At 36.6% G+C, this 17785-nt stretch overlaps 1 protein-coding gene and 1 long non-coding RNA gene across 3 annotated transcripts in view; one reads left to right on the top strand and one right to left on the bottom strand.

Annotated features, from left to right (window-relative positions):
- PARVA (parvin alpha) overlaps positions 1-17785 on the top strand; it is a 163175-nt gene that overhangs the window by 111718 nt on the left and 33672 nt on the right. For both annotated transcript variants that reach the window (XM_074273458.1, XM_074273460.1), the window contains exon 7: positions 14459-14574. In XM_074273458.1, the coding sequence (XP_074129559.1) occupies positions 14459-14574 (116 nt within the window). The remainder of the gene's footprint in view (positions 1-14458; positions 14575-17785) is intronic.
- Positions 1-17785, bottom strand: part of LOC141545995 (uncharacterized) — an 81218-nt gene that overhangs the window by 57797 nt on the left and 5636 nt on the right. The window contains exon 2 of the long non-coding RNA XR_012483206.1: positions 14282-14613. This is a non-coding gene — a long non-coding RNA (uncharacterized LOC141545995). The remainder of the gene's footprint in view (positions 1-14281; positions 14614-17785) is intronic.

Here is a 17785-nt window from a genome sequence, read left to right on the forward strand (position 1 = left end):
CCCAGAATAGGAGAGACAAGTAAAAAGAATACAGAATATTCTTAAAAGAGGATAAACTTAGATAAAATACCAAATCTTCAAGCTACCATTTAAAGCACTCCATAGTCTTGTTCTCATTTTCCTTTCCATTCTTATTTTTATAATCATCCTCCTTTCAGAAAAAACTGATCTACCAGCTGTATATGGCATTCAATCTCCAACTCTGTGCCTTTGGCTTCAATATCTAGACTATTCTCCTTCCTCACCTCTCTCTCTTGAAATCCCTCTCTTCCTTCAGGGCTCAATTCAGGTACCTATCTCACTCATCTAGGCTTTTTCTTGAAATTTCCCTTCTCTAGTACATAGCATTTTCTTCATCCCAAAATTATTTTTATTTTTACCTTGCACTTACTTCTCGGTATACGTATTATATCCCACTAGTAAGTTATAAGTTCCTTAGAGCAGGGACTGTTTCATTTCATCCATGACTAGAGAAAAATAGGCACAATGTTTGTTCAATTGAATGATGGCAAAGACAAGGTTAAAAGCCAAAGAAGGAAGGAAAAAAAAAATCCACTTCCTGCTTGGGATGAATCAAGGAAATTTCTTGGATAAAAGCAATTGGAACCAATCCTTGCAGAATGTGGAAATTTTTAAAGACATGCACGGTTATCTCATTTGATAAAGTTTGTGTATTTTTCTTCCTAAAAAAATAAAAGAGCACAAGATCAACTTGAAAAGGGACATTGAACAAAATCCTTTTTTATAAATTAACTATGGGAAATGTTTAATGATTAGATTTGGCCCTAGAGAAGAGTTGAGAAAAAACAAACATCCTCCCTCCCTTTGTGGATGAGGCAGAGGACTTATAGAATATTGCATATGCTGTTAGATACACTCAAAGAGCAGAAGATTTGTTTTGTTGGGTTTTTTGTTTTTTTAATTTTATTTTATTTATAAATTTTTTTGACAGTATATATGCATGAGTAATTTTTTATAACATTATCCCTTGTATTCATTTTTCCAAATTATCCCTTCCCTCCCTCTACTCCCTCCCCTTGATGACAGGTAATCCCATACATTTTACATGTGTTACAGTGTAACCTAGATACAATATATGTGTGTAAATACCATTTTCTTGTTGCACATTAAGTATTAGATTCCGAAGGTATAAGTAACCTGGGTAGATAGAAAGTAGTGCTAACAATTTACATTCACTTCCCTGTGTTCCTTCTCTGGGTGTAGTTATTTCTGTCCATCATTGATCAACTGGAAGTGAGTTGGATCTTCTTTATGTTGAAGATATCCACTTCCATTAGAATACATCTTCATACAGCATTGAAGTGTACAGCGATAGAAGATTTGTTTTTAAATCTTTGTTATCAAGAAAGTTTTACTTTGGACAGAAAGAGGAAGGACATATTTGGAAACGAAAGTGATGGGAAAGTATTCATAAAGCTTTTTATAAAAACCACTATGAAAATAAATGTAATTTATGTACAAATATCTTGATAGAGAAAATTCTATCCATATCAAATCAATGCATACTGTAATACTTGGTGACAAATTCACAGATGAACATGGAGGATGATAGGATTTTTTTAAAATGGAAAACAAAGTTTAGAAATAAGAAACAAGTGTGGCTAAAAAGCTCTTAGACTATTTGGAAGCTTCACCCATATGTATCATGAATAATTTCCTTGAGAAGAGAGTAATACAACTTTGTACATAGAAAACATCAAATAGTATCACAAAAACATGAAACTAATTATAATATTTAACAGTAAGGAGACAGAATAATTACTGATTTGGGAGTTGTTTCTGAATCATATATTCAGACCGTGTATTTGATTAGAGAAAAGATCAATACCAATTTAGAAGAAATAAATAAAATGAAATGTAGCTTGCAATTAATAGAATACAACCAGATCCATTTAAGCTGTTGACATTGTAAAATGAGAAATGGATAAAAGAACAGATATTAACACAATCACCACTGCTAAGCAAATTTAAATGATATAAATCTATTGTTGCGCAAGGAGACCAAAAGATTTTGGAAACCTCCTAAGCCAGGAAATACTGGATGAAATAATTTACAGTAACTAGATTGCTGGATTGGAGTCAAACCTTCATTGAAAAACTCTGTTGCCATTTTGTGACACAAACTCTCGTGGCCTCCTTTTTCTAATTCATTTATTCCCTTCCATTCTTCTTCTTTAATCTTCCTCCTCTCCTGATCTGCAAAATTAGGGCATTAGAATAGACAGTCCTTTCATATTTTATGATACGCTAATCCTTGCCAAGGGGAAAGAAAAGCAGAGCAATCAAGAACAACATGAGTTTAGAACATAAACTAGTGTTTAAAACCTTCTATAGGAGAATAGTGAAAGATTATGAGTAGTATTGCCTCATAAAACCAGGAAAAACAAGTTTGTTAAAAGCTAGGCAAGAGAGACCCAAGTAAGCCAAATCATCCTGAGGCATTATTATTTTCTCAAACACAGTTTCTCTCTCTCTCAATCTCTCTCTCTCTTTCTCTTTCTCTCTCTCTTTCTCTTTCTCTCTCTCTTCTCTCTTTCTCTCTCTTCTCTCTCTCTCTTTCTCTTTCTTTCTTGCTCTCTTGTTCTTGTTCTCGCTTTCTCTCACTCTTTACTTTTCTTCTTCTTTGTATCCCCAACACATAGTAAATGCTCAATAATTCCTTTTTTAATTGAATCAAGAAGAGTGAAAGATGAAGAATTAAAAAGATTTTTCTAACACATTTCTCCATCAATAATAGTGGGGCCACTACCTTTGGACTCCACCCAATCAATACATTACATGAGAAAGCAGAAATGGCATTAAAGAAAGCAAAGATGAGAAGGGCAGCTAGACTCAACTGAGTATATACAGAAGAGGCTCATATTGGAGATGATCCAATTTTGAGAGTAATGACAGATTAATTCTCAATCTATCCAAAAAAAGAAGAAGATTTATGATGCTTGAAGGAAAAAAATCACAGCCTTTACTATTTAAAAAACTACAAAGATGATCACAAAAATATCAATGATTGCTAACCCATGTGTTTACTCAGTGTCACTGATGGATATTGGGGAAGGGAATAAGCAGGTGTTTACAAACATATACATTATAGGAATCATGATACAGTCTGAGGGATAAAGGGTCTAAGATCTTGTGTACTTATTTTTTTTACCCAAAAAGAGCACTTATTTTGATAAGACAACCACCTGAAAAACTATCTTCCAACAAGACACCTGACAAGTATATGCAAAATTCATGCAAGAGTTCATAGAGCATGTCACAATAGAAATAATTTTGTTCCATGAGTGCTATTGATTAATAGCAAGGAAGGCATAAAACAGTGATCATAGGATGTCCAACATAGAATTCAAATGAAAGAAAGATTCCATATGGATGATGGTGTCCCTGTTTGTAGATGGCATTGTGCTGATTGCATTGGGATCTGAATTACTACTGAACCTCTTCACTGATATCCATAACCAATCAAAAGAATTTAGCTAAATTATCCATACAAGAAAAATCAAGTGAATAAAGAAAGCCTATCATCCAAATATTAAACTGCTAGTTAAATAGAAAACCTGTCAGAAGATGGACAGATACTGCATGTGGAGATAGACACTGCAATGTGGAGATACTGTGTATGCAGAATTGAGCAAGAAAAGCAGAATAGTCATCTAAACTGCCTTTAGAAAAATGTGTAATGCTTTTAGTGATCCCATCTTTCCCCCTGAAGCAAAAGTCTATGATTTTGCATCATGATTCTTTCAATGGTATTATATAATTTCAAATCATAGATTACCATAGGCTCCAAAGACTTTAGATGGCAAATTACCCAAAGGGCAATGGAAAGGCATATAGTGGACATGAGTTAACTTCAACAAATAACCAACAAAGAATTATGTAGAAAAAGTAGCAGATAGACATCACTAGGAGCTATATGAGCAGAAATGAAGACGGATAAATCATGTACTGAGAATGAAGATAATCATTGGACAGGCCATACATTCCATTGGTATCCTTGAAATAACTAGAAAAAAAAATCCTTGGCACAAAGAGGTATGTGTGAGGGAGGGGAAGAGGGAAGATAGAGCTCTGTGGAGATTATCATCAAAGAAGATATGGAAGAAATAGCACAGAGTAAGTTGTGATCTGCACATCCTAAGGGAGTATCAAAATTGATAAGATCATGGATCCATTGGATAAACTAAATTTACAAAGTTGTTTTGAGACCCAAGAGACTTAATGTATATAATGCTTTTAAAAACCTGATAGAACTGTATACATATTAGCTGCTTTTGCAGTATAATTGGATTTCAGTGATACATTTGACAGTCTTCTACACTATTGTGAAAAAGATGGTATGATATAAACTAGACAGTGATATCGTTATATCAAGTCAGAAGTGGTTGAATGGTTGGACTCTTGGTAATCCTTAATGGCTCCATGTAATTTTGGAAGAAATGTTCTAATGGAGTATTCCAAGGCTCTGTGGCATTTAACATTTTTTAATCAGTTTTGGATTAAGAAATGCTTATCAAAGTTGCCAGATAGCTGACATGCTGAATGTCAGAATCAGGATAGAACATTGAATTTAATCTGAGAGGAAGTGTAATTGGGATAAATGTAAAGTCTTACTTTGGGTTCAAGAAATAAATTATAAATATTTTCTCATCAGAGTCTGTCTAGTTATGATTTGTTTTGTTTCTTTTTTTAACTGTCTTGGTAAGTTTTCTATAATTGTCGGTCAACTAGCATTTTTAAAAATAAGTTTATTTTTTCCAATTACATGTAAAGGCAATATTCAACATTCATTTTTTTTGAAAGATTGTGAGTTCCAGATTTTTTTTCCCTCATTTTCCTCCCTCCTCTCCAAGAAGACAAACAATCTAGTATAGGTTATACATATACAACAATGTAAAACATTTCCACATTAGTCATGTTGTGAAAGAAGAAATGGAACAAAAGGAAAAAGCACACAAACCTCCCCCCACAAAAAGTGAAAATAGTATGCTTTAATCTGTATTTAAACTTCATCAATTCTTTTTCTGGGTATGGAGAGCATTTTCTATCATGAATCTTTTGGAATTGTCTAGGATCACTATTGTTGAGAAGAGCTAAGACATTCACAGATGATCATCATACAAATCTTGTAGTTCCTGTGTACAATGTTCTCCTGGTTCTGCTCACTTCTGTTTCTGTTCATGTAATTCTATTCAGAATTTTTTCAACTAATATTTATTCAGGGGCTTCCAAGTGGCAGACACTGTACAAGGCTGAAGAAATATGGCCTGAGAGCAGTGTAAAAAACAGTGAAAAATATTTGGGAGTATTCATGGTCTTTGAAAGTTCAATATGAGTCAACAGTGTGACCTGATAGCCAACACAACTAACATGAAAGCTCACAATTTCTTGTAGAATCTTTTATGTTGTTGCTCACCTCAAATAAAAATATTAGTGCTTGTCAATAATGGTCAAATTCATAGTTAGAAATAATTTTTAAAATAAAAAGCCTATTGGAAATATGGGAGCTGACCTAAAAGTCAATGAGTAGAAATTTATACAAAATTTAGACTTAACATAAGAAAAAACTCCCTTATAATTAATCCTGTTCAAAGGCTTGGGCTACTTTGTGAGGTCATCTGTTCTTCTATGAAAGTCTCCAATTAGTGGCTAGATGCCCATCAAGAGCATCAGATAAGGATTTCTACCCCATTTCAGATTGGCCTGTGTGACTTCTGAAATCCCTTTCTATTTTATAAAACTCTATGAAAAGTTTTAGAACAAGAATATGGAAAACCTTGAATGTCAAGCTAGAGTTTTAACTGTATTTTGTAGATAGCTGGGTGCCATTTAAATGCATGGAGTGCAGAAATGAAATAGTGAAGGCAGTTTTTGAAGTAAAAGTGCTTTTACCTTATAGAGGAAAGAAATGAAAAAAGGCAATTTGGGAGTATTCTCTTTATTGATATTGATTGCTGACTTGAGGACTCAGGACTGACAAAGAGTCCTACTTGGAAAAAACAGCTCTCTTTTTTTCTTCCAAGCATCCCTGACCATTTGTGTGGGGGGGTTTTTTAGCTGTTTGGTTAGTTTATTATATTATTAGTCACCTAGCATTTATTAAATACCTACTATATGCCAGGCACTGTGCTTAGCATGGGGAATAAAGGCAAAACATAATCCCTGCTTTCAAATGGCTTTCAATCGAATGAGAAAAAACCACTATGTTCAAACAAGATATAGACAGGATAAATTGGAGGCAAAAAACAGAAGGAACTACCAATGAAGATGTGACTCTCTCAGTAGTCTTCCTATTTTGGGATATGAAAAGCTGCCCCTTCTTCCCTAAAAACTTGATACAAGGCAATGTCTCAGTATTTTAAATGAGTCAGAATTCGAATATGAAGTCTCTAGAACTAATTCTCATCACTATTTCTCTGCATGAGTTATTTCTAGGCATTTAGAACATGATGATAGGAGTCCTTGAAGTTAGGAAGACCTGGATTCAAATTCAGCCTCAAATCCTTATTAGCTGTATGTCTTTAATCAATCCCTGTCTACCTCAGTTTCCTCATGTACAGTACCTTCTTTCTAGTGGTTGTTGTGAGGATCAAATGCAGTAATACTTGTAAGTTCTTTGTAAACCTTAAAGCACTGTATAAATACTAGTTATTATAATTATTATTATTATTATTTATATACCCTTATATCCATGACTAATTCAGAAAAAAATCCCTTATGTATTTCTGCCGCTCATGTGTAGATCAGTATAAAAAAAAAAAGTGGTCCCTGCTTTCTTGGGACATAAACTGAGTCACTAGAGATTTTCACACAAAGGCAAATATGGAGAATACTACAGGGATCAGGTCCAACAAAAGTTTCTTTTTCTGTGCACATATAGTCTTTGTTCTACAGCAAGGAAATAGAATATCAGCTAGAAAATAATCACTCAAATCACCAGAGCCAAGAAATCTTAATGATGATTTAGCTTGGTACATAATAGCAATTAATAATTGTTGTTCTTGTTCAATCATCCCAGTTGTGTCTGACTTTTCATGACTTTATTTAAAGTCATGAGTGATCCTTGAATGGTTTGTCCTCTCCTTCTTTTATTTTACAGACAAGGAAAATGAGGCAAACAGGGTAAAGTGACTTGCCCAGGCTCACACAGCTGGGAAGTGTCTGAGGCCAGATATGTAGCACTTTAAGATTTACAAAGCACTTAAAATATGTTACCTCATAGATCCCCCAACAACCCTACGAAGTAGGGTGCTATTATTATCATTTTGCAGTTAAGGAAACTGAGGCAAGTAAAGGGTAAGTGATTTTCCCAGGATCATACAATTTATAAGTGTATGAGACATGATTTGAACTCTGGTTTACAGAATAATAAATACTTATTGAATTGATTCAAATTGTAGGGTAGCAATAAAGTTGATTATGACCTATTTGGTGGTCTAGATCTTTGTACCCCTGAGTCTACTCTGCTTGGAAAACATAAATGGCTGTCAGTTGCAGGAGCCTTATGATGCTGACCCCAGTGGTAGTGGCTAGTTAAGGCATTTGCTGTGCAAACTCCCAAACACCTTTTTTTCTAGTGACCCATTGCAGTGATGGACCTGCTCATTTGGGAAGAAGTTATTAAACTTCCTATTGAGGAAAAAATAAGCCTGGCATTTGAACTGGTAAATGTTAGCAAGACTCTAGGCCTGACTGACAGTATTCCTCTTTGAAAAGGAGAAACCAGAGCTGACAAACGAGATCCTCGGGAGGATCAGAGATTTATTCTTCATTTTAAGGCTTTCGGTTGCAGTTCATTTGATATATTTTAGGTCATGTTAAGTAAGTGATCAGAGCCAGTACAAAACCTTCTTTGAAAAGCTGAGATAATACCAAACTCGAATACGTTCATGAGGAATGTTTGAGTCATTCTCTTTTGTTAGCTATTACTCAAAGCTTCAGCCAAAGTAGACTCATTTATCATGCAGCAGACAGAGTGACACTGAAAAATGGATAAAGTTCATGGTAAGAATAGAAAAAAAAAGTTGTTTTGATATCTCCATAAATTAGCAAAGAATCAAGACAAGAAGGGTTCAGGACCTGCTTGGTTATGGAAAGGTACTGCTTCACACAACAAGGTAGGAAGTTGGGAGTCTGCAGATGTGGAAGATCTCTTTTTGATTTGAAAGTAGTAATCTGATCTTTCCTACTGTCTTCATCTGAGAATGAAAACTGGGTCTTGCTGTTCATTAATCAAACACCCAAGCATTTTTAAAATTATATAAATTCCAATATTTTTGTGGTCATTATAGAAGTGTCTAAGTGGTCCAGTGGATATGGCACTGGAATGGAAGTCAGGAAGACGTTGAGTTCAAATCTGTCATATATACTTAATAACCGTATGACTCTGGGCAAGTCATTTCACTCTCAACACATTCCTTTTCTTTTAGAAATATTTCTACTGGGGCAGCTAAATGACCCAGTGGATAGAGCACCCATTCTAGAGTCAGGAGGACTTGAGTTCAAATTTTATCTCAGACACTTAACACTTCCCTGGCTGTGTGACCCTGGGCAAGTCACTTAACCCCAATTGCCTGAGAGAGAGAGAGAGAGAGAGAGAGACAGAGAGAGAGAGAGAAATATTTCTACTTCAGATGTTCATGTAGACTATGGTCTGATCACAATAAGACACATAGTGATGTCATTTTATTCTTCTTTGAGAATGTAAGACAACAAGCAACCATTTTCTTATCTATAAAATGGGGATAATAAGGATCTATTTCACAGGTCACTGAAAAAAATTAAAGGAATTTAAAATGAGTAAAGCGCTTTATTAACTGTAAACTGCTAAAAATTTCATAGTTATCCTTATTAGTCATCAATGATCTCTTAATAGCCAAAATCTAACCTTTTGTCAGTCTTTTAAAATTTTTTTGGCAAGGCAACTCTGGGGTTAAGTGACTTACCCACATAACTAATATTAAATGTCTGAGGCCGAATTTGAATTCAGGTCCTCCTAAATTCACAACTGGTGCTCTATCCATTGGGCAATCTAGGTACCTCCATCTTTTCTTTGTTTTGATCCTGCTTGATTTCTCTAAAGCATGTGACACTGTTAAGCACCATTGCCTCCTTAATACATTCTTCTCTCCGGATTTTCATGGCATTCTTTTGTCTTTATTCTTTGTGTCCTTTATGTCTGCTCCTTCCCAATCTTCCATTGGATGGATCATTAACCATGTCACATCCTGCAATGATTTCAGAAATCTATCCCCAAACTATCTCTGTATTCTCTTTGTGACTTCATCAGTATCAATGAGCATAATTATCATCTTTCTACAGATGACGCCTAAGTTCTAGTTCTTTATCCTGATCTGTTGGATTCTTCTTTCTTTCTTCCTTCCTTTTTTTCTTTCTTTCTTCCTTCCTTTTTTTCTTCCTTCCTTCCTTCCTTCCTTTTTTTCTTTCTTTCTTCCTTCCTTTTTTTCTTCCTTCCTTCCTTCCTTCCTTCCTTCCTTCCTTTCTTTCTTTCTTTCTTTCTTTCTTTCTCTTTCTTTCTTTTTCTTTCTTTCTTTCTTTCTTTCTTTCTTTCTTTCTTTCTTTCTTTCTTTCTTTCTTTCTTTCTTTCTTTCTTTCTTTCTTTCTTTCTTTCTTTCTTTTTCTTTCTTTCTTTCTTTCTTTCTTTCTCCTTTCTTCTTTCTTCTTCTTCTTCTTCTTCTTCTTCTTCTTCTTCTTCTTCTTCTTCTTCTTCTTCTTCTTCTTCTTCTTCTTCTTCTTCTTCTTCTTCTTCTTCTTCTTCTTCTTCTTCTTCTTCTTCTTCTTCTTCTTTTCTTTCTCCTCCTCCTCCTCCTCCTCCTTCTTTCTTTTCCCTCCTCCTTCTAGTCTTCTAAGTTGGAACCACCTTGACATCATCCTTAACTATTTTTACTCACCTCATCCATCCAGTCATTTGCCAAATTTTGCAGTTTTGCCTTCTCAACATCTTTCTTTCATATGTTTCCTTTTCTCCACTCACACAATCACCATCCCACTTTAAGCCCTATTGCAATTGTCTCCAAATTAACCTATGTACCTCCTCTCTCCAATCCATCTCCCACACAGCTGCCAAAGTGATTTCCTAAAGTGCAAGTCTGACTATGTCATCTCCACCCCCAACCCACTCCCCCCACACAAACACACTCAATAAATTCCCATCGCTTCCTATTACCTCTGGGAGCAAATATATAGCACTCTGGTATTTAAAACTCATTACGACTTGGCCCTAACCTACCTTTTCAGCCTTTATACACATCCTTCTTTATGCAATCTAAGGTCTGGCCAAATCATGCTTTTTGCTGTGCCTCACGCATAACTCTAATCTTTCTTCCCTGTGCATTTTTCAAGATGTTTCCCCTGACTAAAATGCACTTCTTCTTCCTCATCTTCACCTCTTTCAATCTATGGTTTCTTTCAATACTCAGCTAAAGTGCCTTTCTGGACGGGGTCTTCCCTAATGGCTCCAGCTACTAGTGATTTCCTATTCATAAGTACCTTGAATCTGTTTGTTATACCATTAAATAGTATATAAGACTCCCTATGAGCTGGATGTTGAAGTTGTTATTATTGAGTCATTTCAGTTGTGTGTGACTCTCTGTGTGACCCCATTTGAGTTTTTCTTGGCAAAGATACTAGAGTGGTTAGCTATTTCCTTCACCAGCTCATTTTACAGATGAGGAAACTGAGGCAAATGGGGTAAGTAACTTGCCCAAGGTCACCCATCTTGTAATTATCTGAGATCAGATTTGAACTTGGATCCTCCTGACTCCAGGACTATCCTCTATTACTACCTAACAGCCCCATGTTGACTTGGAAAACCACGCTAACATTTTTCTGTGTTTCTGTGTTATCTTGTCAAATATTTCCTAATTATATTTTAATTTAACTGAGCCCAGCACTCAGGAGTATTGTGGGCAGTTTGACACCTCTGGTCCAAGGCAACTAGTATTTGCTTAAGGTCACACACAGACACTGTGAGCCAGAGGTTGGACTTGAGTTTCGACTCTGAGATCTATTCTCTATCGACCAACCAATGCTTAACAATGATAAAGACAATCCTTGCAACAAAAAAAGCCCCCAAACCTTTACCATCCTGTGAGAGAGATAACAGGAATACTAAAATAAATACAAATTGATTAATATTAAGTGCACATGAAAAGAATGCAAAATGCTAGGAGTTCTTAGGATTCCACTAGGTTGGATTCAAAGAACATTTATTAATGTTGTAGGCAGCCTAAGAATCAAGAAAATCAGGTTCTTCCAATACTGGCTTTTCAACCCTGGACAAATCACTTAACTTCACTGTAGCCTAATCGTCTCTCTAAGAATTTCAGTTGCTAAGCTGCTAAACTGCATTTGTTGACGAAGTTTCCATCTTGATGAAATTCCAAGTTTGGACCTTCTTTCACCCTGCCCCAAAAGTGTGCAAGGAATTGTGGCAGGTAGTGGAGATACAAAAACAGATCAATAATCCTTAAAGAGTTTATATTTCAGTGGTGGGGGAGAGGCAATATGTAAGCAAATAAGTAAATATAAAATCACTTTGAGAGGAAAGGAGATTATAGAATTTAGAGTTGGAAGTGATCTTAGAAATCATCTGACTTTAGCCCCATTTCACAGATGAAGAAACTGAGGGCTATGTAGGTGAAATGACTTGTTCAAGATCACTCACATAAATGGCAGAATTGGGACTCAAACTTAAATCTTCTGACTGAATTCAGTGCTCTTTCCATTACAATCTGCTGCTTTGCCTTGGGGATAAAGGGATTATATTTGTTCTGCAAGCTTCTCTCTAGTCAGTACCAGAAATGCAACATGTTCAAAGCTTTACTTACCTTCTCCCTTAAACCAGCTCCTCCCTCCTGACTTCTTTATTTCTGTTAATGGTACCGCCATTGGAATTCTTCATGACTTTCCTTATTTTCCCCATATATAACTCAAAGAAGTTGCCAGATCTTACTAACTCTTGCCCTCTATCTCTTCCTTTCCATTCTCAATATCCATACTCAAGTAGAACCTTAGAACTAAGATCTGGAAGGAACCATAAAAATAGTATATGAGTGCATCTATCTGTTTCCCCCATTAGACTATATAATCCCCAGTCCCAAATCCCATTCTCTTCATTGATGCAGATGAATGTCCTCTCCACAGGAGGGGTGGGATGAAGTTGACCAGAGAGGGAGACTTCCAGCCTTCTTCAGACTTCTTTGGGACTCTCCAGACTTCAAGATGTCTTCCCAGAATCTTTTCCTTTGGCAACTTAAAGTAGGATTGTCTTCTTCCATCTTCCCTCCTGAAGCTGGAAATCAGAAACAACTTGACCCTCAAAGGGTGGATGAAAGATGTCGAGCAGTTCTTGATGTTTATATTTGATGAGTATTCTTGCTCTTCTATTCAAGTCTTCCTTCAGGGCTTCATCATGGTATGAAGGTGACTCTAGGTTCTCGAAGATACAAAGTCGTAAAAGTCCTACCCAAATGGAAAGGCTTCAGGTATAGACCTGGAGAGGGAGGGCACCTGTGACCCGAGGTCCAGGCAAGAAAGTTACAGATAAGAAGTCACCGAGAAGATAGTCATGAGATGACCAAACTGTCTAGAGGGAAAGATTACTTCCAGTGTTAAGGATTAGAAAAGTCTATGAAGAGAGCAGGATTTGAAGTGGGTAATGATATAAAGGTCAGTAATATCAGTAACTTCTTCCCAAGGTGTAGTAGTTTCTATACTAGTCACCTCCTATACAGGTCCCAGAGCTGCTTGCCTAAGAGTTCATAATTCCCATGGATCTAAAGGCTCTGAGAGCAACAGAAATTCATTAGGTATCAGTAATGTAACTCAGTTTCCCATTCTTTGCCACTGTATAAACTGACACACAAAGGGCAACGAGGTAGCAGAGTAGATAAAGTGCTAGACCTGGACTCAGGAAAACTCATCTTTATGAGTTCATATCTGGTGCTTACTAGCTGTGTGATCCTGGGTAAATCACTTCATCCTGTTTACCTCAGTTTCTTCATCTGTAAAAATGAGCTGAAGAAGAAAATGACAAACCACTCCAATTGGAAAATCAATTTTTGGGGAAAAAAAGTGAAAATGGGGTCATGAAGAATTGGACATGACTGAAAACAACTGAATAAAATTGACCTGATGCAGAGTGAAATGAACAGAAGAAGAAGAAGAATTTTTATAATCACAAAGCATTGTAAAGGCAAACAACTTTGAAAGACATGAACTCTGATCACTTGCAGTGAACAACCACAATCCCAGGTTCTATCTTTTGACAAAGAGATGATATTCTTAAGATGCAGAATGAAAAATATATTTTTGGACAAGACCAATGCAGAAGTTGGTTTTGCTTGCCTATTACTGATTTGTTACAGATGTTTGATTTTTTTTCCCAATAGGGCTGGGGTGGGAGGAAGAGAAAATAGTTTTTAATAAAAAAATGTATTTTAATTTTTAAAAATCTACATATTATTAAGACACCTGTATCTCAGAGTCCTGTAGGAGAGATGAGCCTTGTCCAGTTGTGAAGGAAGCCAGAGCCTCAGGGATAGGAGCTCCGGGAGAGAGTCTGGGAAGGTGACATCCTAGTGTTATCTTCATAAAGAGAGTTTGAAGTCATGGAACCAACTTTTCCAAAGGAGTGGGCTAGAGATAAAAGTGGCTAGCTAGGTGGCATTAGTAGAGTGCTATGCTTGGAAGTAGGAAGGCTCATCGTCATGAGTTCAAATCCACTAGGACCTTCTTTCTCTCTGTGTCTGAGACCTTCAAGCAGGGACCTAACTAGTGAGTTCCACATTCATTCTTGATCTAATTTTTGCCTTATTTGCTCTAATTCTTTACAACACCATATACTTTACAAGAAGCCTTTCCTAACTCCTCTTTATTTTCTTCTATTAAGAATTTCTGATCCCACATATAGCCTGTTTGTAGATACTTGTTTGCTTATTGTCTCCCCCATTAGATTGTAAACTCCATGAGGGCAGGAACAATCTTTGCCTCTATTTGTATTCCCAGAGCTTAGTATGATACTTAGCACATAATAATCACTTCAGATGATTATTGACTGACTGACAAACTCTCATTTGTGTACATTATATACATTAAATTGTAAAGCTCTTTGATAGCAAGAACTTGTAATTTTAGCTTTGCATTACTAAATCCAAACGTGCAAATGTTTCCTAAAATAATCTATGTTTCAACTATGCTTTAATTAAAGAGATGTCACATGGGAAAAATCAGGGCTCACCTGAAAAGATGAGTTGGGAGGACTTGAAGCAGAAACCATATGGCCCCTTCTCAGGGAGCCTGGAGAGAGGATTCTTTTTCAGGAACTGGTTGGACTGGTAACCTCTTCCAACTTCAAGGGAGTCTAGTATTCCAAAAGTAGAAATCCCCTGATAATTCAAAACATCTCTCGTTTCAGCTGTCCATGCCAAGAGTCTTGTGGCAATCCTGCATCTTTTGGTGGCTTTGTCCCAGTATTTTCGAGCCCCGATCCGACTCCCGGACCATGTTTCCATCCAAGTTGTGGTGGTTCAGGTAAGAAGGGTGGAATGCTATCTCTACATTCTCTAGACCCTGAGTGACAGAGGAGAGCCATAGAAAGAAATTTCAAATTTGTGTATATGCTGTGTTTGTGTGTAAATGATATAGGATAGATGTGTCTGTGGATGTGGATGGATGGATTTGTAGGGGTAGTTAACCATGTACATGCACAAGTGTGACATGTAGATGTGGAAAGTTTCCTGATGACCACGTGGAAGACAAGAGTATGTATATGTGCATTTGAGGTAAGTGCTATATATGTGCTATATGTATTTGGGTGTCTTGTGTTGAGTATATGAGTGTATGAATTCAAATTTGTAGCTAATGCTACTCAGAGTAGCACAGCTAGAGTTAGAAGTAGCCCTTTCATAGCTTAATAAGTGGAATTTGCATTTTTTTAAATGTTTAATGTTTTATTATGGGACAATGACAACACACCCAAATAGAAATTTCCTGGAGACAACTAAAAATCCTCTTTATGATCATCATTATCATCATCTTCTTCATCATCCCCTTTTTCAAAATCATTATCATTATTGATATTATAATTTGCACTGTTTTATGCCTGGAGCTGATGGAGAGTGAGACAAAAACATGGAAAGATTAGATTATAAAAAAGAAATCAAAGCTGGAGCTGTAGAGATAAGCACCTTTGGCCCAGAGGTTGAAGTCATGGAACCAACTTTTCCAAAGGAGTGGGCTAGAGATAAAAGTGGCTAGCTAGGTGGCATAGTAGAGTGCTATGCTTGGAAGTAGGAAGGCTCATCGTCATGAGTTCAAATCCAGCTTCAGATACATACTAGGTATGTGACTTTGAACAAGTGGCTTAACTCTGCCTCAGTTTCCTCATCTGTCAAATGAACTGAAGAAGGAAATGGTAAACTATTCTAGTATTTCTGCCAAGAAATCCACAAATGGAGTCATAAAAATCTGGATGTAACTGAAATGACTAAAGAACAAAAAAAGAGGAGAGAAATCTGGACAAAGAAAGGAATCAAGTAAAGAAGCAAAGAAGGATTGGTTAGAAAGGTAGTCGAGAATTGGAGCTTTTTTATTTGATCCCAGAGGACAAAACCAGGAGCACTGGATGAAAACTGCAAAGTGATAAATTCCTATCTTGATGACAAGAAAAACAGTCTAAGCACTAGAGCTGTCCAAAAGTAGAGTCAATTCCCTCAAGATACAGCCAGTTCCCCTTTATTGGGAAGCCTTAAAGCAGATGCTGGACTACCATTGCTTAGTGATGGAGATTCCTCTGAAGGTTAAACTGAATGGCGGCTAAGCCCCCATTCAGCCCTCAAAATCTGTGATCCAGGGAAGTGCCAAGAGAAAAGGAGAATTTCAGGAAGCAATGGCTGTAACAGAAATCAAGAAGAATGAAGAACAGGGAGAAAATAAGAGAGTGGGCTTTTGAATATGGATATGGAGTCACCAGTGCCCTCTGCGAAGAAAATTTCAATAGTTTGGTGAAGGACAGACAGGTGAGAAGGCTTCATAAACCAGATTACTGGGTGAAAGTAATGAACAGTGAGGAAGCAGCATCCATGGATAGGGATACTTTTGAACAAAGATTGGAGAAACATTGGCAAGTAGCTCAAGTAGCTTTGAGGGACTAAATAAACAATTTTGGCATTAGTTTTGTTAAAAGTGAAGATATTTGTGTCTGAAAAAAGGAACAATAAAATAAAGGAGAGGGAATGACCAAAGATGCTAAAAATGGAGGGCATTAATTTTGAGGGTCGTCTGTGAAAATGAAAAAGAATGAGGTCTGGACCACAGAATGGAGGATGAAAAAAGCTCCATCTCTGAGACTAGGGAAGTGGAGGAAAAAACATAGAGATGTACAATGTACAACCACTACGCCTAATGTTCTCTCAGTTACCTGGTTATATTTTATGTTCCCTTACCGGACTGGATGCTCAATAAAAGGTCTTCTTATTTGAACTTTTTCTCCCTTAATATTGAGCAGAGGGATTTACTTGCAGTAGGTGCTTTTAAATATATATTGAATAGAATATTTTCTGACTCTGCTCATGGTCCCTTCTCTGGAGACATTGCAGTTTGGCAATATTTCTTTTAAAGTGTGATGTCCAAAACTTAACACAGCAGCCTAAAGATGGAAAGGCAGTCAGAAGCCCTCAGTTTACATTTTGGATAAATCACTTAATCTTTGTGAGCTTAAATTTTCTCATTTATAAAATGGAAACTATCTATCTCAGAAGGATGTTTAAAGAAAGTTTTGTAAAACTTAAAAGTACTGCAGAATATTAGTTTTAATATTTAGATGTGTGTGTGTGTGTGTGTGTGTGTGTGTGTGTGTGTGTGTGTGTGTGTAGCTCCTCCTAGAACAAGAATTCTAAACTTGGGGTCTATAGATAGATTTTGGCGAGTTCATGAACTTGGATAGAGAAAATAAAAAAAAAATTACATCTTCATTTTCACTAGCCTCTAACTGAAATTTAGCATTTCTTAAAATTATAAATTTTAAAAATTATTCTGCAAATAGGTTCACAGATTTTTATCAGACTGTAAAAGGGATTCAAAAAGTTTAAAAATTCTATGCTAGAAGGACTCAGTAAAGTCAGAGCTGAAATCATCTCTGAGAATGCAATAGACAGACAGACAAGAGGCATTCTGGGGAAGGAAAGTCTTAGAAGAGGCAATTTGTGAAAGTAACTGGAGTCAATGAGGGATGAAGATAGAAACTGCCATTAACAGAGGGCACAGCTGAAGGGAGAGAACATGAGTTTCTATCAAGCAAGACGCAAGAATCCTGTCTTTCTGTGTTTTGCAGCCTAAGAGCAGGGAAAGGAGCTGTTGAAAATTGGTACCATGGGTTTGGTAGTGAGATGGCAGGTAAAGGAGTACAGAGTGTGGATTATTTCTGACATGGTTAACCATTAGGCATGAGAGAAGCAGGCTGGGGAGACAAGAACTACTACTTAGTGGCCACGTCAAATGGAAAGGGGAGATTCTTTGGTTGCCCCAAACAATCAATAATCAGTTATTATGTCTCTACTTCTTGAGGGCCAGGCACTGTGCTGACTGAGCTGGATCTTTGAATGATATCAGGGAAGTAGCTGTGATGGGAGAGGGAGAATGCACAGTGGGAGCCTTAAGCTGGGGTAAGGAAGAAGAAGGCATAGGGCCCCACACTAATAAAGTCCAGAATCATTAGAGGCCATAAGAAATGGGCAGCCTTAGT

The sequence above is a fragment of the Sminthopsis crassicaudata genome, chromosome 6, assembly GCF_048593235.1.
Source record: "Sminthopsis crassicaudata isolate SCR6 chromosome 6, ASM4859323v1, whole genome shotgun sequence".
Taxonomy (NCBI): Eukaryota; Metazoa; Chordata; class Mammalia; order Dasyuromorphia; family Dasyuridae; genus Sminthopsis; species Sminthopsis crassicaudata.